This window comes from Symphodus melops (genome assembly GCF_947650265.1).
Source record: "Symphodus melops genome assembly, chromosome: 23".
Classification (NCBI taxonomy): Eukaryota; Metazoa; Chordata; class Actinopteri; order Labriformes; family Labridae; genus Symphodus; species Symphodus melops.
The window spans coordinates 378,913-400,544 of NC_136713.1; the positions used below are offsets into that span (position 1 = coordinate 378,913).

The 21,632-nt window shown below is 49.8% G+C and overlaps 3 protein-coding genes across 5 annotated transcripts; 1 reads left to right on the top strand and 2 right to left on the bottom strand.

The window, feature by feature from the left end:
- Positions 1 to 1,336: 1,336 nt before the first annotated feature.
- Positions 1,337 to 4,181, bottom strand: harbi1 (harbinger transposase derived 1). The gene is made up of 7 exons (XM_079336035.1): positions 4,024 to 4,181; positions 3,328 to 3,493; positions 3,034 to 3,236; positions 2,461 to 2,548; positions 2,178 to 2,382; positions 1,909 to 2,084; positions 1,337 to 1,562 (listed from the first exon to the last, which is right to left on the bottom strand). Exons 2-7 carry the CDS (start codon positions 3,490 to 3,492, stop codon positions 1,347 to 1,349), a joined length of 1,053 nt encoding a protein of 350 aa, XP_079192161.1. The 5' UTR covers position 3,493; positions 4,024 to 4,181; the 3' UTR covers positions 1,337 to 1,346.
- A 115-nt stretch (positions 4,182 to 4,296) lies between these two features.
- atg13 (ATG13 autophagy related 13 homolog) lies at positions 4,297 to 10,849 on the top strand. Of its 3 annotated transcripts, none has more exons than XM_079336025.1 (18): positions 4,297 to 4,469; positions 5,364 to 5,444; positions 5,568 to 5,648; positions 5,763 to 5,882; positions 6,009 to 6,055; positions 6,524 to 6,664; positions 6,830 to 6,870; positions 7,074 to 7,170; positions 7,436 to 7,543; positions 7,961 to 8,054; positions 8,200 to 8,298; positions 8,689 to 8,772; positions 8,849 to 8,958; positions 9,089 to 9,230; positions 9,345 to 9,422; positions 9,504 to 9,611; positions 9,706 to 9,834; positions 10,309 to 10,849. In XM_079336025.1, exons 2-18 carry the CDS (start codon positions 5,376 to 5,378, stop codon positions 10,384 to 10,386), a joined length of 1,626 nt encoding a protein of 541 aa, XP_079192151.1. In that variant the 5' UTR covers positions 4,297 to 4,469; positions 5,364 to 5,375; the 3' UTR covers positions 10,387 to 10,849. The 3 variants fall into 3 exon arrangements, with proteins under 3 accessions (XP_079192151.1, XP_079192153.1, XP_079192152.1); XM_079336026.1 differs by lacking the exon at positions 4,297 to 4,469 and adding an exon at positions 4,547 to 4,661; XM_079336027.1 differs by lacking the exon at positions 8,200 to 8,298 and having other exon boundaries at positions 4,298 to 4,469.
- Positions 10,850 to 11,616: 767 nt separating this feature from the next.
- kpnb3 (karyopherin (importin) beta 3) lies at positions 11,617 to 21,455 on the bottom strand. Its single transcript, XM_079336016.1, has 26 exons — positions 21,194 to 21,455; positions 18,293 to 18,373; positions 17,623 to 17,815; positions 17,433 to 17,535; positions 17,247 to 17,343; positions 17,057 to 17,161; positions 16,796 to 16,918; positions 16,598 to 16,718; positions 16,430 to 16,517; positions 16,230 to 16,336; positions 16,019 to 16,143; positions 15,850 to 15,939; positions 15,602 to 15,775; positions 15,306 to 15,524; positions 15,121 to 15,204; positions 14,909 to 15,041; positions 14,696 to 14,817; positions 14,522 to 14,618; positions 14,269 to 14,441; positions 14,070 to 14,181; positions 13,934 to 13,989; positions 13,726 to 13,848; positions 13,368 to 13,587; positions 13,057 to 13,285; positions 12,830 to 12,971; positions 11,617 to 12,629 (listed from the first exon to the last, which is right to left on the bottom strand). The coding sequence occupies exons 1-26, from the start codon at positions 21,269 to 21,271 to the stop codon at positions 12,543 to 12,545; spliced, it is 3,282 nt and encodes a 1,093-aa protein (XP_079192142.1). The 5' UTR covers positions 21,272 to 21,455; the 3' UTR covers positions 11,617 to 12,542.
- Between the last annotated feature and the right edge of the window lie 177 nt (positions 21,456 to 21,632).

The following is a 21,632-nucleotide window of genomic DNA, read 5'->3' on the forward strand; positions in this document are numbered from 1 at the left end:
AATCAGGAGACGAAAAACATTCCAGGAACTTCAAAAAAAACCACTAGCTTTCAGATGTCCACACATCGAAGGAACGTTCTGACAGATTCCCAAAAACGACTGTTACAACATTTCCTTCACATCTCCAAACATGTAAAGACGTTTGACCAGCGCCGAGGAGCGCTCCGTCTGCAAGTCACAGTTTGTCTTTGTGTCCCTTTTGCTTTCTATGTTGTTGTGACTGCAGCACAAACATCCCGTCTTTCTCATCCTTAAAGGGGACTTCTGCTCCTTTTCAACCTGGGCCCACTTTGTTCATGTGTGTGAATGTGGGAGTGCCTCCAGTGTTTCAACGCTTGTGAGGTTGCTTCGGTCGGAGGCAGCACACTGCTCCAACAAGCATCACCGATGTAGGTTCTGTTTGTGTCCCTGACAGGCTCAGCTTATTGTAAGGGCCTGACGTCATCACACAGAGAGAGAGAGAGAGAGACCTTTATGTTACAGAGGACTTTATTAACCACACGGCTCTCTGAGGACGCCAGTCATCAAAGACAGAAACAGCTGTTTAATGTTGCACAATCAAGCACAAGCCTCCAGGGATGAAAAAGAAAGTGTCAAATCCTGCAGTTCCCCGAGCGTCCACTAGAGGCGGAGTTTAAAAAAGCACAGGAAGTCACATACACACCCATTAACATGTTATCAGCCTGGCTAAACGACAACAACAACAACACATGGGTGTGATTGGCTCATATCTCCATCGGCACTTTCAGATGTGTTTGACATTTTGAGTTTCGATCATTGGTGGATGACGTGTGCAGCAAACGGCTGCAGCAACCTTTAAACACATGTCTAAATACGGCCCAGGTTAAAAACAGGACACTGGAATCCCCCTTTCACAGTCGTAACGCACCAGTGTACATAAACAGTGACAACAAGATGTGCAGTTGTTGTAAATAAGGGCCTTTTTTGTTTTTTTTTGTATTGTGAGATTGTGTAAGATTCAAACCTGTGGAAAAGAAAACCAATCAGTGAGTTTCAGGGGTCAAGGCAGATCTGGGGGGGGGGGGGGGGGGTGAACTTCTTCCACTTGTAAAGGAACCTCGGTAACACGGCGGCTGCACACAGTTTGAATGATTGTACAACTCCAGGAGGTGCTTGACTTTTCCACAAGGATAATCAAGCACTTTCCAGGTTGTTGTTTGAAATGTGACATGTCCAACTGTTGTCTTGGTTTGTTGTATAGCGTCTTGCATGTTCCTCCATATCCAACTATGTTATCTTAGTGTAGTCCGTAGAGTAGAAACCAGCAAAATATAAAAAAACTGCATCAGCAACACCGTGTCTGTGGATTCTTTTGCTCTCGTCTTTTACATCCGAGCCAGCAGCTCGGCTGATTTCAGTATGAGCTGTCTCCGCAGGTTGTCCGCGTGGCTGTCCCAGTCCTCGGGTCTCTGCTCGAGGCTCTCGGGCTGCTCCAGAGGGTCGGTTCTCTCCAGAGTCCAAGCGTCCAATCCGGACTGCAGGGAGGCGTTGTGGAGGACGCAGCAGGCGAGCAAGATGGCTGAACTTTTCTCAGGAGAATACTGCAGAGGACAGATGATGAGGCAGTTAAATGAGGAGTAAGAGCTGTCAGCTTATTCATGTATTTTCTATATTCAGGCCTTTCAGTCTCTTCAAATACAAATAGGGACTTTCTACCTGGGGGGAGACAGGTCTCTGCAGTGTTTAAAATGTGGACTGCAGTACCCATTTTAAACACTAGGTGTCAGAGTTACACAACGCTGAAATTTGAGAACTGATTTTGGCGAAGAAAACAAAAAGGAAAATGTAAAGTAGTCTCCCAAACATCCACGATGGTCCCATCTGAGGAATGCATAAACATCATTATGAGATTGATACAGCAGAAGGAAACAGAGTTGAACTGATTACCTGTAGGTATCCCTTGGAGCCGTCCAAACACCTGAATCTGGTCTGGATGGCTCTGAAGGTCCGGTCCACGATCTCATGTGTCGCCGTGTGAGCCAGATTATACTGAAACTCTGCAGGGCTTTCTGGGTTGTCGAGCGGCGTCATCAACCACTTCCTCAGAGGGTAACGACGGTCGCCTGGAAAAAAAAAACAGGAGAGCCTTTTTTTCATTTTCTGGACCTTTCCAGACTCAACAGAGGAAATCTGAGAGACGATGATCCAGGACTCACCGAGCAGCCAGCCCTCCTCGACGTCCTGCATCTGTTTAAAGAGAGCGGATCTCTCCAGAATCTCGTTGTCTTTGAGTCCGCCCGGCCAGGTTTCTGCGCCGAGTAAGAGTCCTCGAGCGTTACACACCAGCTGACAGCCCACAGAGTGGAAGCCCCGTTTGTTCACGTAGGAAAAGTCCTCGCTGTTCGGAGCTTTGATCGTCACCTGAACAAGGTGGAAGATCAGTGAGGATGTCTCGCCTGCATGCACAGTGTGCACAAGTATGAACAGAACCCTGCGTACCTGAACACAGTCCAGCACCCCCAGGACTCCTGGAAATCCTGCCACCCTCTGGAACTCCTGGAAGTTTTGTTCTCTGCTGGAGGGGTCTCTGTTCAGGAAACACGTCTATTAACTCCCTCACTCAACGTTCACATGTTCTCTCTACATTAGTTCCAAGATGGTGCCTCCATTTAAAAACCCGACAGACTAAATGCATTTTAATCACAGAGGGTCATTTTAGGTATGTTGTCAGACAACACACATTCCAATCGGAGCCTGCTGTGGATTACATCATGCAGCCACTATAGCTTGTTTTAATTACTGACTTCCAAAGCAACTCACAGAAGAGCAGAGGTTTAGAAATGACTTAATCCCACTGTGACAGGTCAACCCAACCACATGTTGTATGCACATGTGAACTAAAACATTCATATGATCAAGGTGTGATTATGACAGCTCCAGATGTCATCACCATACTCCATATAATAAATCTAAGAGGCTGCACCTTAATGCATGTAAACACTGGCAAACACAGATCCTTGATGCCTCAATGTGTCTAAATATTTGAATGTATGGCAGCGTGTGGTTTCATACCTGTTGAAGGTGATAAACTGTGGAGCTTTCTCCACCAGGGCTTTGGTCACGTGTGACACACATCTGGACATGGACGCCTGGCTGATTCCGATAGTATCCCCCATAGACGTCTGAAATGAGCCGGATGTGTAGAAACCCAGAGCTGCCAACACCTGGACCTCAGGACTGATGGCTCTGGACCTCTGGGTTCGCCTGCACAGAGCCTGACACACACACACACACACACACACACACACACACTTAGAGAGGATTTCTAACAGGGTGTTTTAAAGGTGGTGATCAGTACAGGCTCACCTCTCTCAGGATCTCCACCAGGTAGAGGATGAAGTGTCTGGGGAAGCCAAACTGTGAGAGGAGGAAGTGGTCGGAGACTGAGTCCAGGTCAAAGCGGTCCAGGGTTTTGTGTCCTCGGCCATGTAAGAGGAGATCACAGTCCAAGACAGCTATGGAGATCGCCATGCTGTGGGTATAAATAAATATAGAAACATAGAAATAAACAGACAGCCACTACAAACGACTTTTTTAAAACAAGAGATCATGTATATTGTACGATTGTAAAAAGGTGCACATATAATGTCAAAGGTATTTACATGTTAGCATTGAACGTCACTGTTGTGGATAATCATGTTAATTAACAAACTGTGCAGTTGTTGCTTCATGTATGGTGTTTATTTCATGTCATTTAATTTATCATTTTAAAATTCATTCATTTAATCATGTTTATTTTCTGTACACGCGTTGCTGTCTAATTGTTCTTTCTCTGATTATTTTTTATACACCATATAAAAAAGATAAAATGCGTTTAGTGTGGAAATCAACTTCAGAGCTAGGCTAACATGCTAACTAGCGTTTCCTAGCTTTAAAATTGCTGCTAACGTTATCTGTACTTTGATTACCACTCTGTCGATTCTTTTCGTTAAAATGTCTGTAATTCGAGAGTCCAGTTTTTGGCACATGTGTTTCATGTATTCATTTAAAAAAGGCTTTTACCTTTACAGAAGTGGAGCAGCATTTGTAAACAAAACACGCTTCAGCTAAACGTATCTTTCTGCGCGCAGCCGCAGATTCGACAGTTAGTTTAACGCGCTCATGTATTATATCTTACTTATTTTGTAGTGTTTAAAATACTTGTAGCCTGTTTTATTTTATTACACATGTGGTATTTGTATATTTCCAGTCTATGGGAGTTTTGTATTTTTAAAAAATACATTTTTATTTAAAAATGGCGGATGTTTAAAACAATCAATAACGAAAGTGCCTCCGTGAACCGTCAGCCGAATAAACACGTCGACATGGAGAAGATAAACAGAGAGGAGCCGTTGTTGTTGTCGTTGTAAACATCGAGCATTGGGCTTCTTAAACACTTAATTTTATGTCGTCTTTTCTCTAATGAACTGTGTTTTATTGGAGCTGCTTTCTAAAGGGACAAAACGGATGTAAGTTTGACTGTTTTTGCTCCAAACATGAAGTGTGTCGTATGAAGCTAACGGTCGCTAACGGCTAACGCTAGTTGACCAGTGAGTCACCTCACTGACCCGCTTATATCAACAATATATATATAAAATAATCATATTAAACACATTTTATCTCCCACATGTTGTCACGCAGCGTTTACAATAGATGTCAGGGTTTGTAGTTTATTCTAACTTTCATTTTTGAGTCTGCTATTTCATGTAGACGTGGAGGCCTCACATGCTAACATGCTAGCTCTATCAGTCACTTTAATTAATTCTTTTTAACACACATTTTATTCTACAATAGTCTGTATATTATTATCTAATAACCTGCATATTATTCTATGATACTGTATATTATTCTCTTAATAGTCTGTATATTATTCTCTAATAACCTGTATATTATTCTATTATAATCTGTATATATTCTCTAATAACCTGTATATTATTATCTAATAATCTGTATATTAGTCTTTAATAACCAGCCCACAGCTTTATTAAATTATCACAGTTTAATTATTATAGTTTACAGCTTGTAAATGTGTAATTAGCTGTCATTAAAACATCATAAATAAGCAGTTTAAAATGTAATTTTTGGTCCTGAGTTCACTGGTGAGTAAAAATAAATATCATAATAAACATTTAGCATATTGAATCCCCTGCCTGCTCTGTACTGTCATTGAGCTGTATTGTTGTTTTTACACATTTGGATGTCTGTATATTTTCCCAGTCAGTGAATCTCTGCACATTTACACTTTTAAGTGTTCAGTACATTTCAAGGTGTCGGGTAGTGAGTTCCAGGATTTTTCTACCATTCACAGAAAAGTTGCTGTCGTGGTTGTTTGTCTCTTAACGCCTTAATCTCTCTGATTTTAGGCTCCTGAAAACATGGACGGTGGCCTGAGTCCGCAGGACAAAAAGGATCTGGACAAGTTCATAAAGTTCTTTGCCTTGAAGGTACGAAAGCAGTGCGATGATAACAATAATTGATAATAATGATAATTGAGTAAGACTCGCATGCTCATCAAAACCAGCTGAGACGCATGTAGATCAAGACCCTTGTTTACGTCCTGTGTGCAGACAGTCCAGGTGATCGTCCAGGCTCGCCTTGGAGAGAAAATCTGCACTCGCTCGTCCTCATCCCCCACAGGATCTGACTGGGTAAAAAATAAAATCCTTCTTCTACCTTTTAGCATGACTCAACATTAAACTCCACTGTGAGGCACTGTGAGTGTTCTCAGAGAGGTTGATTAGTTGTTTCTCGTCTGTTTCTAGTTTAATTTAGCCATCAAAGACATCCCCGAGGTGACTCATGAAGCCAAGAAGGCGCTGGCCGGCCAACTCCCCGGCATCGGACGCTCCATGTGCGTCGAGATCTCCCTGAAGACGTCGGAGGTAGAACGATGGGGCGATTTTTCACTTTGACAACATTCAGCTGTTCACAGAGAATAATGACTTCAGGTGCTCGGTGTCAGCTGATGCTGATGTCCCTGCATTCATCTGTGTGTCTCTTTGTTTCAGGGAGACTCCATGGAGTTGGAGACTTGGTGCCTGGAGATGAACGAAAAGTGAGTGAAATCTGCTTTTATTCTTTTTGCATCATGATTGATCTTCCCCAAATGACAAGGAGACGCTCTGAGCGACGAAAGACAAAAACAACACAGGAAGGAAAAAGGAAGGTCCAGTATTACAGGAAACAGGAAACAAACTGAAGGTGATATCTCTGAACTGTAAATAAACAGAAATCATTGACGGACATCCCCTCCCCCAGCCCTGCTCTCACACACACACACACACACACACACGCACACACACACACACACACACACGCACACACACACACACACACACGCACACACACACACACACACACACACGCGCACACACACACACACACACACACAGACACTATTAATGTGCAGGTTTCTGCTGCTGCATTGTTGTCAGAGAAGCTTCAACACAGCATGTTTCCTTCATGATCACAGAGGGAGAGAGCAGCTCTCTGATTGGTCCATCACTGTTTGTTTTCCCTACAGGTGTGATAAGGACATCAAGGTGTCGTACACGGTCTACAACCGTCTGTCTGTCCTCCTGAAGTCTCTGCTCGCCATCACCAGAGTAACACCCGCCTACAAACTGTCCAGGAAGCAGGGACACGACTACGTCATTTTATACAGGTCGGTGGACTGTGCTCGTCTCTGCAAACAGCTGATTTAAATAAATAACAAAAACAACAACAACTCGTCTCTGCACTGACGCACCACGGCACTCCTTGACGTTCTTCTTCATACAAGTGCTGTGAAACCTGTTTGACCCTCTGTTTCTGTCTCTGTTGGTTCTAGGATTTATTTTGGGGAAGTCCAGCTGAGTGGACTCGGAGAAGGTAACTCTAAACAAAAGGCTGTTTTATTCCCAGATTACTGAAAGGACTCGAACTTTATAGCCTGAGGTCACGAGTTTAGGCTCCTCCTCTGTAACTCTGTAGGACACAGCCAAGCATCCGTTTAACGTCTCGTCATCAGTTCTCAGTGATGAGCTGACGTCTCACAGTTTGAGCTGTTGGATGAGATGTTGTTTGTGTTCCAGGTTTTCAAACGGTGCGGGTCGGCGTCGTCGGCACACCCGTGGGCACTGTCACGCTGTCCTGTGCGTACCGCACCAACCTGGCCTTCATGTCCAACAGGTAACACACACACACACACACACACACACACACAGCTGATGTATGACAGACACCTGTACTTCCGACTGACGTTTGATATTTGAGGATGAGGGAAGACACGATCTGTCGGGAACCAAAAATGTGGGAACATGAAACATTTAGAAAAGAGCCCGTTTGTGAGAAGCGCTGACAGCGGCCTGACGCCGGGCCTCAGTGATGGATGGATGAGACGTGTGGAAGGTGCATCGAGCTGTTGTCAGACTGTTCTTTAAAATGTGCTGTGCAGACAGTTTGAGCGGTCGGCTCCCATCATGGGGATCATCGTGGATCACTTCGTGGATCCTCCCTGCAGCGGCCAGCGACCTGCAAACATGGGACAGCCCTGCAACTACAGGTGAGTCCCTTCACTGTCCTCACAGTCCCCTCTCCTGTCCTCAGCCTGGGACACAGCTGCAGCTCAGAAACCTCCATGTCAGTCTCATTCTGGTGAGCCTGTTCTCTTTAAGCCCCACCCCCCTCCTCTGATTGGTCAGCTTTGTTTACAGTCGCAGGGACATTTTTGCGAGCGTCCTGGTGGGCGTGTCCTTGAAAGAACTCGGCTCCATTCTTTGCTCCCATACATGGGCAGAACATGGCGTCCGGTTCTGACCCAGTCTCGCCAAGTTCTGGTTCTGAACAGCTGTGTGTGTGTGTGTGTGTGTGTGTGTGTGTGTGTGTGTGTGTGTGTGTGTGTGTGTGTGTGTGTGTGTGTGTGTGTGTGTGTGTGTGTGTGTGTGTGTGTGTGTGTGTGTGTGTGTGTGTGTGTGTGCAGAGCTCCAGATGAGGACGACGGAGGAGCGTTTGCAGGCGTTCAGGACTCACAGGAGGTCTGCACCACCTCCTTCTCCACCTCCCCTCCCTCTCAGGTGAGAACAACACACCTGTACTCCTGATCTCTGTCTTTATCCTGAGACTCCTTCTCTGTTTTCATTTCTCTTTTCTCTCTTTGTCTGTTTTCCTTTATTGTATCTGTGTGTGTGTGTGTGTGTGTGCGTGTGTGCGTTATCTCAGTGCGTGTGCACACTGAGCCCTTCGCCCTCTAAACTGTCTAAGCCCCTCCCCCTGGACAGTCTGCAGATCCCATTGGCTCCTGGACTTGTCACTCACACTGTGAGTCTTTGCTTGTGTGTGTGTGTGTGAGAGAGAGAGAGAGAGTGTGTGTGTGAGAGAGAGAGTGTGTGTGTGTGTGTATCGGACTTGATCTTTTCTGACTCACTTTAAATGTTCATGGACGCAGATCTCCAGATTCTGATCCCTTCTGACCTCTTTCCATTGTTGACATTTATTTTATTTACTAAGCAGAATCTTAGAATTCTGTTTGATTCTTGTCAAATGTTTCAAAACGTTTCAAAACGACGTTTCAGGAGACGAGTTTGCTCAAATCTGACGCCGATAATTTCACCCAAAACAAAAAGACTAATCCCAGCTGATGTCTGCAGTGTGACTCGAGGAGAGCGTGCTGTTGTGTTCGTGTTCATTCCTCGCTCTTTGTCTCTGCAGCTCTACGCTTCCAGGTTGTCATACCAGCCTTCAGCTGTAGGGGGAGCTGCTGAGTTCTGTCCCCCCTCTGCCAATCAAAACCAGGTACACACTCTGACCAAACGAGCCGTCCCTTCGCTGGATTCTGTCCTCCTCCTCCAACTCTGTGCTCTTCCCTCAGGCGATGCATGCTGGGAAAGAGGGCGGGGCCGTGCTGCTTCCTGTGCAGCCTCCTCACGCAGCTGATGCCCACCTGACCGTAGAGCACGCCCCCAACACGCCTGGCAGCAGGTAAGGCTCTCCTCACCTCCGTGTGTGTGTGTGTGAGGATTGATCCACAGCGTGTGAACGTGTCCGATCATTCCTCTCATACTCATCGATTCAGTCTGAGATTGTAACAGCGTCTCCTCTGTCCCCTCAGCGGGGACGATGACGGGCTGTCGAACAGCGGCGAGGGGCGGAGGGACGACACCCGGAGGAGCGTTTCTCCCACGGACCCCGTGGAGTCTCTGAACGCCTTCACGAGGAAGGTCGGAGCGTTTGTTAATAAACCCAGCGCACAGGTACGTCAAACACATCGTTACCTGGAAGGTGCCGGTTTCTGTCCGTCTGTAGCTTCATGTGTGTGTGTGTGTGTGTGTGTGTGTGTGTGTGTGTGTGTGTGTGTGCGTGTGAAGATAACTGCAGCCAGTCTGGATCTTCCGTTTGCTGCGTTCGCCCCTCGAGGCCTCGACTCCGAGGAGAGTGACCCCATGGTAAGATGTCCATAGAGAAGTTACAGCATGTCCTCCTGTTTGGATGAAGACGTTAACGTGTGTGCGTGCGTGCGTGTTCAGGTGCAGCCTCCAGACTCTCCTCCATGCCCCTCCCCCCTGCAGGCCAGCCTCCACTCTCAGGGCTCCGAGGGATCAGGGCCGCAGGACGACTTCGTCATGATCGACTTTGTACGTATTTTCTGTTGTCTCAGCATCAGGACAAACACTTTAAACGTTTTCTGCGAGTTCACGCCGGCGTGTGTCTCCGTGTCTCCGTGTGCAGCGTCCCGCCTTCTCTAAAGACGACCTGCTGCCCATGGATCTGGGAACGTTTTACCGCGAGTTTCAAAACCCTCCTCAGCTGGCGAGCCTCTCTCTGCACATCAGCGCTCAGTCCATGGCAGACGACCTGGTAACACACACACACACACACACACACACACACACACACACACACACACACACACACACACACACACACACACACACACACACACACACACACACACACACACACACACACACACACACACACACCTTCAGCTCCACACACACACACACCTTCAGCTCCACACACACACACACCTTCAGCTCCACACACACACACACCTTCAGCTCCACACACACACACACCTTCAGCTCCAACCACACACACACACCTTCAGCTCCACACACACACACCTTCAGCCACACACACACACACACCTTCAGCTCCACACACACACACCTTCAGCCACACACACCTTCAGCTCCACACACACACACACACCTTCAGCCACACACACCTTCAGCTCCACACACACACACACACCTTCAGCCACACACACACACACACCTTCAGCCACACACACACACACAGTAACTCATCCTCTTATTCTCCCTGCAGGACTCTCTGCCCGAGAAGCTGGCCGTCTACGAGAAAAACATCGACGAGTTCGACGCCTTCGTGGACATGCTCCAGTAGAGCGAGAGCGAGGGGTGAACATGTGAGACTAAATAAGAATGAAAGGGAGAAGCAGACTGTGTCGTCATTTGTCCAATGAGAATCCTTCGTTTCACCGACACGTTCACGCCTCGCCTCTGACCAGCCTGTACAGATCGACCTCCGCACTGTAAATATCCATTATCTTACCGGGGATCGTTAAACGCTAAACAAATCACAAGCCCTCCGTTTGTAGTCTCTGAGTTCATCTGTAGCTCGTCCCTCCGGAGTGAGTGAGCGAGCTCGTTCTCCTCCCCTCTGAAAGCTGGTCTTTGACAGTTAACTCCAGTTAGCCTTAACGCTGCACATCTAGTCTATTCAAAATAGATCCACCGTCTTGCATCGTCATTCGAGGGTTCACTGCCTTGCACAAAAATCAAACTGACTCCACGCCAGGTGTTTCCCAGCAGGTCTGAGGATTCAAACTGCCAACCTGAAGACCCCCCCCAAAAAAATGTATTCCCAAGTGAACTAAGCTTTCTGTGTGTGTACAGAGGACACATGTCCAACGCTTCAATACAACCACAAGCCTGTTTGTTCATCATGCTAATGCTAACAGCTAACAGCCCTGCAAGAAGACAACGCAACGCTAATTCAACAGAAGATTTCCTGCAGGGTTCGTTGCGTTAGCTCATTAGTTTTAGCCTCCGACACGCTAACCGAGTGTGCTAACTGTACCACACGCTTGAGCATATTTAGGGGTTTCGTCACGTCGTCTCCGGAGGGAAGCACTTCACCCTCCACGACTGTTTGGTTGAGAGCTTTAATTTAAACGTTTCTTTGCTGTTGTCTAAATGTGGGATAAATAAAGCATGACTGCTCTGTTCAAACTGATGCTGTCTGAATGATGCCTTCAGGTAACCAGTCACCTGTGTCTGTAGCTTTAAATATGTAAATGAGCTGTGTCTGGCCACGCCCCCTCTCTGGAAGGGCTCGGGTGTACTCGGGCTCTGAGAAGTGGAGCCGGCTGAAGACGGAGAGGATGGACTTGTGTCATGATTGTGGGGGGGGTTTGTAGACAGACACATGTTCGAGTCAGTCATGTGACCTTTCAGGTTTAAAAGTTCTCAGATGACCTTTGACCTGTTGAGCAGTCCGTCTCTGTAAACCCTCCGAGAAGTGAACTAAAGGTTGTTTTTCCTTCCTCAGGAAACGTGGAGCAGGCTAAAGCATAGGGAAAGAAAACCAGTAGAAATGGTGCAGGTCAGTAAATTGACTTTCTGAAATGGAATTTTATTGTTGGTATTTTCTGGAGTTCCATCACAAACCTGCAGGGCTGCAAAGGGTCAAAACCGTAAAGTTAAGAGTATGGTAGCACGCATTTTTTTACAGAAACTACACGTCGTTTCCTCTTTTTCTCTCACATGCTGTGTTGCCGTGACTACAGCCACGCTTATTGCTCTTTTCTCAGAGCCCCTCCCCCTTTTACAATGCTACCTTAAGAGCTGAGAACCGTTCAGCAAACATCTTCAGAAACACATCTGGAAGGCTATGGAGGACGAAGCTGCTTAAATCAGGTCTCCCAGACAACGAGGATGTACATTTCCTAACTATTTATATTTTTCTAGAGTTAGCCACTTAACATGCCGTTACTTTTAGAGGCCGCCCCCCTCCCTCCCTCCCTCCCTCCCCAGGTAACACTGAACGAGAAAAGAAATAAAAATACAAAAAAAAAAAAGAAAAGAATTCACAGGAGACAGGCAGTGATCGCCCAGTGTGCATTTCCATGTCGTTCAAATCAGTCCATCAAATGTCCCCGTGTCCCTCCCCCCTTCTGAGCCCGACTGTCCGTTTGTTTTACGGGGCGGCGTGGAGGACAAACGTCAGGGAATGGTTGGAAACAAAACGTCCAGATAAAGACATGGGAGGACGGGGTCACTCCTCTCTCTCTTGTCCCCGCAGCCTCGGGTTCAGGGTGAAAGTCTTTGATGAGGATGGATCAGTCCTCAATCGCCTTTAATATCCCACCTGCCCCCCCCCCCCCGGGATTTCATGAACAATGGGGTGGAGGTGGTGATGGGGTGATGAGAGCGAGAAGGAGGACAGGGAGTGTATGGAGGCGGTCCGAGAGCTGGACTTTTCTTCTTCATGGGCTGTTGAGTTGAAATCGAGAGCAGGGAGGCGATCGGGGTTCAGGCTCAGGCCGTGTTCAGAAGGTCCTGTATGGCTCTCTGCTGCGTCTCGTTCAGCGTCGACACGCACTGCGTCCACAATCCTGCCGACACCTGAAACACGAAACCACAACAGTCAACTTTAAATCACCTCCGAGCATTTCTAATGTGGAGCAGCAGGTGGCCGCGGTGGTTAGTGCGGCGCAGAAAGCCAGCGTTCCCAGAATGCTCGTTGGTTTCTTTAAATTCACAATCATTTAATTGCACAGATCGTCTTGAGGTCCTTTGTGTCAGACTTAGGGGGCGGAGCTTACCTGTACTTGACGGATGACGTTAGCGAGCCGTTTGCTGCACGCGTCCTCGCTCTTCACCGATTCGTTGGCGACTCCGTCTGCGATGATGAGGAAGATTTTGGGCAGGTTGGAGTTGTCCGGTCCGAGGACGATGGGGTTGTTGCTGCAGAGAGAATTAAACGATCAGACGGGTTTTTTCCTTTTTCATTTCCTGGTTCAATCACTGCAGAGATAAACGGCCGCCGTACCTCTCGATGAGGTCACACAGGAAGTCGAAGGTGTGCACCGCCTCCTCTTTGTCCTCGTTGAGCGGCAGCCAGCTGAGCCAGTGTGGGAGGATCTCGTTGACGTTTACACACTCGGGTCTGAAGCGGATGACCTTCCCCACGGCAGAGATGCAGTTCTCCGTGGCGTTGACGTTCTCTTTGGCGCGGGAGTCGGCCGCCTGGATGACTCGGACCAGCATGGGGATCGCCTCTGAAGCACAAACGGCGAGTTAGCGAGGGAGGCGTGCAGGTCTAAAAAGCTCCCAGGTGAAGAGCGAGTCTCAGGACCGTACCTGTGCAGAATGGGCGGTAGCTCTCTCCTCCGTACTGCGCCATGACTCCCACGCCGTACGCGGCGGCCTGTCGGACCTCCGGGCTGGTGTCACACAGCGACTGCAGCATCGGCCGCAGGAAGTACTCTGCGTATTTGAAGGAGGAGGGGCTGCAGTGCTCGACCACGTCGTCAAAGATGCACAGACCCCACTGTCGGTCCGCCCACGGCCTGTTAGGACACTGAACAGCAGGTGAGTCCGTTAGACCTCTCACACCGTCACATGACGCCATGCATGAAACAGGAAGTAGATCTCCAACACTGAGAAAGAGTCAAACTTGTGTGTTTAGCACCATCTAGTGGCCGAGGGAAGTACTCACGATGAGCTGCACGATGAGCTGCAGCAGCTGCTCGAACCACGGCAGCACCTTCTCTTTGTAGCTGCTGAACACCGAGTGCAGGATGTCGGACACTTTGGTCAGGATGTAGACGTCGTTCTCATCCTGCAGGAGACAAAAACATCTTCAAACCCTCAAACGCCGTCTTTGCCAAATCCTTCTGCACGGGCGGGATGACGGCGGCGCTTACCTCGTCTTGTAGCGTCTCCTCCACCTGCTCGTCGTAGTCTTCATCCTGTCTCTTGGCTGAGGACACAGAAGGAGTGAGCGTCTGGTTTGGAAGGATCAGGACAGTTTTAAAGCAGAGACAGATGAATTCTTCTCACCCTGTCGGAGCTCCTGGTTCTTAAAATGCTCCTCCAGTTTTCCCTTCAGGATGCCGCCCAGCTCCTCAAAGTGCTCGTTGTTCAGGCAGCCGTCTCCCATCAGCTCGATGCACTGCAGCAGAAAGACGAGCGCACAGCGTCACAGCCCGACTCCACAGACGTGACCTGCACGCCCGATGTGAAGGAGCGCCGTTCTTACCTTGGCGAAGGAGTGCATGATCTCGGAGAGGACGTCCGAGTCCGGCTCCGTGCCGATGGCCTTGATGAGAGCGTCGCACATGAAGTGCCACATCTGGGTCAGATAGTCCGGCCCTCGCACGCGCGCACACTCCAGCAGCAGAGGCATGGACTCAGCGGCCGCCACCCGAACACGTGACTCAAGTTAAGGACATGACCTCACTTCCTCCCGGCCTTTTAAACCGCCTCACCTCTAACAAGCACCAAAAGGATATCATCGTGGAAGTAGAACTTGAGCAGAGGAACCATGAGCTTCACCACCTGCTCCGTGTACTCCACAAATCCTTCCTTCAGCTCTTTGGCATAGCACACCTGCAAAACAAGGCGGACGCCGTCAGCGAGGGCGGACGCGTCTCCAGCACAGCTCTCGCCTGTGCACGCTCACTCACCAGCATCTGGCACGCCGTGGCCTTCTCCTCCAGGCCGGCCGTCTTGATCCCAAAACTCTGCTGGTCTCCCAGGTTCACAAACTCCCAGCCGTCGTCCTCCGATATGTTCTCCATGTCCTGAGCTGCAACACACCACGCGGCAGGCAGAGGGCGCCGTGAGCCAGCGTGACCTCGTGCACTCGTACATGTGACCACATGAAGCAGAGTACTTACTGTCGAGCAGCGCCACCTCAGGCTTGATGGACGCCGTCTTCATCAGCGGGCCCATCACCACAGGAAGGTACTGCTGGAACTCTTTCCCCAGGATCTTACACATCCTGGCCCAGGCCGAGATCATGTACGAGATCTGAAACACAGAGACAGAAGCGTCATGACCCGGGTCACAGACAAGCCGACTGGTCCCAGGGATCCGGCCGTGTTCTGACCTGAGGGTCGTCGTCCTCCAGGTCGTTGAAGTCCGTCTGAGTTTTGAGGAGCAGCTGCATGACGGCCGAGGCGTCTGGCATGAACTGAAACAAGACGAAGGAGGGAAACGTTTGAACTTAAGTATGAACTCTGGATTAGAAACATCCGGATTGAATCTTTGATTCCAGCGCTCCGGTGGACGTACCTTCTCCTTGCCGACAGCCAGTCCGATCAGACTGATGCACTCGATGGTTTTCCCTCGGAGCAGCCGCAGCTCTTTCTGCACGGCGTTCTCCACGATGTGTTTGAGTGACGGCATGAACATGTCGTAATATGGCACAAATTTCTCCTCGGCCGTGTCGGCCACCGAGGCGATGGACGTCACCACCTGCTCCAGGACCAGTTTGGTTCCTTTCTGGATCAGCTGGGGGGGAGAAGAGGAGTTCATGAAGAAGCCTGCAGGTCAGAGTGTGAGCAGCAGGCTGATCGCCCCTCTCTTACCTCCTGCAGCTTGGCCACCATGATGACGTGGAGGTGCTGCACCAGGCTGTCCAGATACGGGATGAGCAGCGTTTTGGGACAGTCCTCTGTGAAGTTGATGAGGGCGGCTGCAGCGTGCGCCTGCACCCGAGGGTTACTCTGGTCCTCCATGGTCTGCAGCAGAGCCGAGATCACCTGCAAGAGAAGCACGGCGTTCAAAACACCTGAAAGACGCCTCCTCCGTCTCCTCCCAGCGCCTCCTCACTCACCTTATCGTGGAACTTCTTCTGGAAGGTGGGGGCGAAGTCTGTGGCCATCTGTCCGATGGCGTTGCAGGCGGCGTATCGGACCCTCGGGTGCTGAGCAGAGGAAAGGACTGTCACTTTTTATTCCCACAACAGAGAGCTGGAAAGTGTGTGTGCACGTGTGTTTTCTCACGGGATCGGAGCAGAAGAGGAGGACGAAGCTGACGATCTCCTGCAGAATGGCCTCCATCTGCTGGTGGCAGCCCTCGCCGATGGCAGAGAGCGCCATCAGCCCGGCGTGACGGTACTTCCAGTCAGCTACGACGACACACCACTCAGGTCAGCGTCACGCCACAGTTCAAATCACTTCTTTATAACCTCTCTGTCCTGGGGTCAGTACTCACGGTTCTGCAGCATGGTCATGATGTGCTGTTTGATCATGGGCAGGATGATTTTCCCTCCCAGGCCGCAGGCGATTCTGTCCAGAGCGCTCTCCCCGGCCACGGCGTTACTGCGAGGGACAACGCATCGAAAGAAATCTTTTGAGTTTCCTGCTCAGCTCTCTCCTGCGGGGGACGCACGGGGTCCTGCGTTTGTGTCTCACCTGTCAAAGTCGTCGTCCTCGAGCTCGTCGGCCATCGCCCACTCGTCGTCGTCCTCCAGGTCGACCATCATGGCCAGCATCTGAGGCACTGAAGCAGAGACACACGCGTCAAACCAGCCGCCTGAACTGATCTACCCACCCGCTCCAGGTCCACGCCGTGATGCTCACCGCTCTGAGCCACGATGGCCGTGTGCTTCCTCAACATGGCGGCTGCTGTTTCAGATAAAGTGACGACCACCTCCAGAGCGAGCTGTCTCTGCATGTTGGTCAGGTTTGTGTCTGCACACAGCTGAGGGGGACAGGCCACGTTCAGTGCATCCACTCACACAGTCACACTAACCTCTGCACGCTCTGTTCCTCTCTCACCTTCAGACACAGCTGCAGCGTGGCCTCCAGGTTGGGTCGCAGGTATTTGGGCGCCGTGTCGGCGATTTCCACCAAAGACTTGAGCACCGAGTCGTCTCCCTGGTAACACGACTCGTTCACCGCCTGGTTCAGAACAACGGGAGCTCAGAACAAACATCTATCCACTCAGAGGGGAAACGTTTGGAAAGGTCACCTCAGGTTAGCTCCATGAAAAAAAAAACAAACAGCTGCCTCCTGATTGGCTGAGGCTTGATGACTCACCTGCAGGACTCCTGGCAGGAGGTCTGCAAAGTGCTTCAGCAGAGCCGTGTTGCTTTCGTTTGCCAGAACAAAGGAGCCGGCGGCCCGGGCAGCCAGGGTCCGGATCTGAAGAAAAGGGTCACACAGAGGTCAAAGCACGCTCGTCAAATCAGGAAGTCATGAGCCCAGATCACTGCAGGCGTGACTGTACCTGTGGGTTCTCCTGGTCCTGCATGCACTGGACCAACATGCGCTTGATCACCTCCATGTAATGCTGCTGCTGGTTACCAAAGATTCCCGGAAAGTTCCTGAAAGGAGCAGAGACGCACACATCTTTGAGCATCCGCCCGACCACACGTGGTCGTCCAGCGGGTCGGCCGGATGGCGGCGAGCTTACCAGAAGATGTGCAGGGCAGCTTCCCGCAGGCCCACCTTTTCCGAGTTCACAGAGTCGAACAGGAACTTCAACAGCTCGGGCCACTGGTTGTTTCCATCGTCATCTGGACAGGAAGCATCACAACGTGTTTATTCAAGGAGAGGACAGACGCACGCTACACTTTTCTCCCGCCGCAGCGGAGACATCTTACCGATGAGGTTGCGGCAGAGCTCGGCGGCGATGTCGCACACCTTCTTGCGGATGTTGAGCGAGCTCTCCTGCTGGATGCTGGTCAGCAGCTCTGTCTTGATGGCCGTCTGCATCTCAACCGTCAGGCCCGGGTAGATCTCCTCGAAGGACGACGACAGCAGCCGCCGCAGCAGCACCGCCGCCATCTGTTTGACCTGACGGGGGGGAAAGGTCACGCAGGGGAGGAAACTACTATCATTCAATCTGAACAGAAGAGAAGCATCACAAGTCGATGACTGGACAGAACAGGCACCACTAAAACACAAGCTGAAGACTTGAAAACAAGAAGCTGCCGTGATAAAAGTTGCAGCATCTCAGAGAGGCAGATTCACTCTCTGCGTGGAGCGCGCTCGCCGCCGCCGCCTGCTCCCATTTCATCGCGCTAAAAATATCCGCCTGGAAGTAAAGAAAAGGAAGCGCCGGGGCCGAAGCAGCTGCTGGACGAGGAGTAAACAGAACGGCTCAAATGCCAGAACTGTGACTCATAACCAGCGCTGAGGAGGAGGGAGGGGCATTCTTCAGACGCTATCAGTGTCACACCTTTTTGGTCAGACAGATGGCAGTAATACAGACAGGAAGTGATGTAACGGCACCTTCTGAAGGCTTTTCAAACAGACTGTTTCTGTACTGACCTCCTCTGCAGCGGATGCATCTCTGATGGCCTGCAGCAGGAACGTGATCTTGTTCTGACCCGGGATGGTGTCATAGGTCTCCTGCAGGGGGGGGGGGAAATAAAAAAAACCCATCAGACAGCGGTCAGGATGAGGCGTTCTTTGTGCAGATTCAGGAAACACGTCGGCATTACTTAAGCTCCGTGACAAATGAATATCCAGCAGCGATGGTGCACACACTGTCCTCACTGTGAGCGTCAGTCTGCAGCATCATCGCCTGTGGAGCAGCCACCACTTACCAAGAAGGCTTCATCTGAGCTTCTCTCTTTAATCCACAGCTCCTCTGCGGAGCCTCCGAGCTTTCACTTTACAAACCCGTCGATCAATCAGCTGACTGCATGTTTCAGAAGACAAACATCTTCTACAGCCAGTCTTCACTAAATCAACAGACCAGAACAAACAAACGCACATCGTTTGAAGCTCCTGGTTAATAAGCTGCATCATTAAAGCCCCGCATGGAGGGACCTGTGTGTGTGTGTGTGTGTGCGTGTGTGTGTGTGTGTGCGTGTGTGTGTGTTGAAGGGAAACTATGACAACATGCAACAGGAAACAAAAAACTAACTGTTGATTGGATTTTTATTTAAAGGAGAGAAACGCAGTCAAAGATGGCCGGAAGTTTTCAGCTTGAGAAAGCAGATAATGAGAGGAACACCTCGACTGGATTCAATGCAGACATTTGCATGACAAAGCAGCAGGACGGGGAGGAGGAACTCTTGGAGAGCAACAGTTTGGTGGGGGGAGGACACACACACACACACACACACACACACACAGGGTGGAGAAGTGGCCTTCATCTTTAGTCCAGGCTCCTTCAAACAGCTGATGTGTTCACACGCTGTTTTTCTTTACTCTTAAAAACCATCATCATCATCTAAATCAAGAAAGACCCTCAAGCCCCCCCCAGACCCCCTTTAAACCGGAGCGCCTGAGTTTGTAGCATTTCATCCTCCGGGTGGATCGATTCCCTTTGTGACAGGAGGGAAGCCTTTCTGTAAAGGATGAATTCCAATGAGCTTAGCATCGCGGCAGACCGTCTGTGGCTTACAAAGAAAACCGCTGACTGCCAACCCCGCGATAAGACTCCACTAGCTCATCTAAAAGTCCAACGCTAAAGAGGGGAACCGTGCAAACGATGCTTTGCAGCGTCCAGAGGCTAACCGTGCCGGTGGTGGGTGGGCGTGTGGTCGCAGGGGGGGGGAAGAGAGAAAGTGAAAAGGGCAGCGAGACCGGGCCCAAACAAATCCTCACAGGAGCTAATCCAGCCCGAGAGGATGACCTGGCTTTGATGTGACGTGACTGAAAGTGAGATAATGCTCCTCCGTGAGCCACGCGGCGAGCTCCAGCACAAATTCAGACTATTTTAGACACTCTGAAAGTACCGACCCCCGGGTCAGCACACAAATACCACACCGTCACCGTCCTCCTCGCCTCATATCAAATGGATGCACACACTGCCTCGTGGAAATTAACCACCTGTTACATAAGAACACCTTTTATCATCATGTTTGCGCTCCTCGCCACGGAAATTAAACAACGCCTTCTCTCCGGGAGGCAACAGGTTCTCTCCTTTGTCGGAGCTCAAAGTCAAACTGGTTTAACTTTCTGAAAACAGAAACGGAAGGATCATCAGGCAGCCGGGGTTTCAGAAGGTACTTTTTAATGCCACATGTTCTGATCTGAGGGGTCAAACCAAAGAAGATCTCTACAGCAGGAGAGCGAGCTCTGACGTTACTCATATCATGAGTTCACAGTCCGTTCTGGTGATGGCTTCTTTCCACTGTGGATGATTCATGAGGCTGTGCTCCTTTCTCAGGTTAACATGGTGTTTTTGTGCCTTTAAGTCAGAGGTATGAAAGTGGATGAAGTCAGAGATCTGAGCGTGAGAGAGAGAGAGAGGTCAGTGACCCCGGGGTCGTGCATCCCGAGCTTCACACCTTTATGACACAACCATCTCAAAAGGAAGCGTCTGTTATTTTCACAGCCAAACTCAACGCTCAAAGATTTGCTATCATTTTAAAAATCTGACTTGAAGATCAGTATTTGGAAAAACAGACTCTGATGAGTTTACCTTTCTACATTATGAGTGACTCTACATGTGTGTGCTGTTGTGTTTATGTCATCTAAAACATGAAACAGGGTCTGCTAACTGGCTTGGCCCTCTTTGGTCATGTTAATAAATTAGTTAGGTTGGACTCAACTAAACAGACCGAGTGCTGAGCAAAGAGACAAGAGGAGCAGTTTAATAGTTGACGTGTTTTAGATGCCTGAAGGCCATTGCATAACGTCCAGCTCTGTTAGCATAGCATGCCCTCCTCATGAACTCGTTGGAACGACAGTGTGTGATCCTCGTCGTGGCACTTCGTAACAACACGTGTCTGTGTCTGTTGGTAGTTTATTTCTGGACGTGTGTGTGTGTGTTCAGTCTGTTAACATCTCACTGATCAGGCGCTGGATGTGCTAACTACTGTAGCTGCTTAGCTTCATGCTACTTCCTCAACTCTGAGGTAAGCTAGGAGGCTACACAGAGTAGCGGATCCGTCCGTAACAAACGTCCCATCTCACTGTGATTTAAAGAGACGGGCTGCGACACGTTCAGAACCAGAACCCCGCAGGGCTCACGACGTGGATCTCGTCAGCGAGGACTACTTTATCTCCAGCTAACTACGCAACACGGTGGAGGTAGTTAGCGCTAGCTGGCTGCTTGTAGTCTGTGTCGGCTTCATTCTGCACGTGGGCTCCAGAGCCTGACGTGCGCGCGCGGACAGCTAAAGGCGGTTAGCTTCGGCTAGCCCAACCGCCGCTGATTAGCACACTCGTCAAACTTGTCCTGAAGGGTGCGGAGGCCCCGGTCTCTGTCCTTACCTCTGACTGTTTCCTGACGCTGTTGTCAGGACTCATCAGGTTCCCCAGCAAGAGGTAGAACTGCTGCTGCTCCGCCATCGCAGTGAGATCCAGAGAGAGGAGCGGCGAAATGAGCCCGGCAGACCCTGCTTTCTCCGGTCACACAATCCTGCTAACGCCCGATTGGTCCATTACATCAATTCCACGCGCGCGCTCATTTGTCCAGAGTGCTTTCTTTCACGCACACTATTGGCTCTCACGGCTTCTCAGCGCCTATTGGCTGGACCGGACGGCTAAAGCGCGGGAAATCGCTGCGTGAGTTCGAAGAGCATAAAAACAACATATTAAGATGATATCATAATTCAGCACATGTTGAGGTGAGTGTGTCATCTAATGCCTCTTTGTTTTTAATGATATTATGACTTATGGGAGCGAGTAATATAGACTAGTGGTTCTCAAG

Coding starts and splice junctions, on each gene's coding strand:
- harbi1 (XM_079336035.1), bottom strand. CDS start 3,492: ATGGCGATCTCCATAGCTGTCTTGGACTGTGATCTCCTCTTACATGGC. Junction 3,237..3,327: donor TGGTGGAGATCCTGAGAGAG/GTGAGCCTGTAC, acceptor TGTGTGTGTCAG/GCTCTGTGCAGGCGAACCCA. Junction 2,085..2,177: donor CGAGGAGGGCTGGCTGCTCG/GTGAGTCCTGGA, acceptor TTTTTTTTCCAG/GCGACCGTCGTTACCCTCTG.
- kpnb3 (XM_079336016.1), bottom strand. CDS start 21,271: ATGGCGGAGCAGCAGCAGTTCTACCTCTTGCTGGGGAACCTGATGAGT. Junction 17,344..17,432: donor GCTGCCCTGCACATCTTCTG/GTAAGCTCGCCG, acceptor TGCTCCTTTCAG/GAACTTTCCGGGAATCTTTG. Junction 17,162..17,246: donor AGGACCAGGAGAACCCACAG/GTACAGTCACGC, acceptor CCTTTTCTTCAG/ATCCGGACCCTGGCTGCCCG.
- atg13 (XM_079336025.1), top strand. CDS start 5,376: ATGGACGGTGGCCTGAGTCCGCAGGACAAAAAGGATCTGGACAAGTTC. Junction 6,665..6,829: donor GACTACGTCATTTTATACAG/GTCGGTGGACTG, acceptor TGTTGGTTCTAG/GATTTATTTTGGGGAAGTCC. Junction 7,171..7,435: donor CTGGCCTTCATGTCCAACAG/GTAACACACACA, acceptor TGTGCTGTGCAG/ACAGTTTGAGCGGTCGGCTC.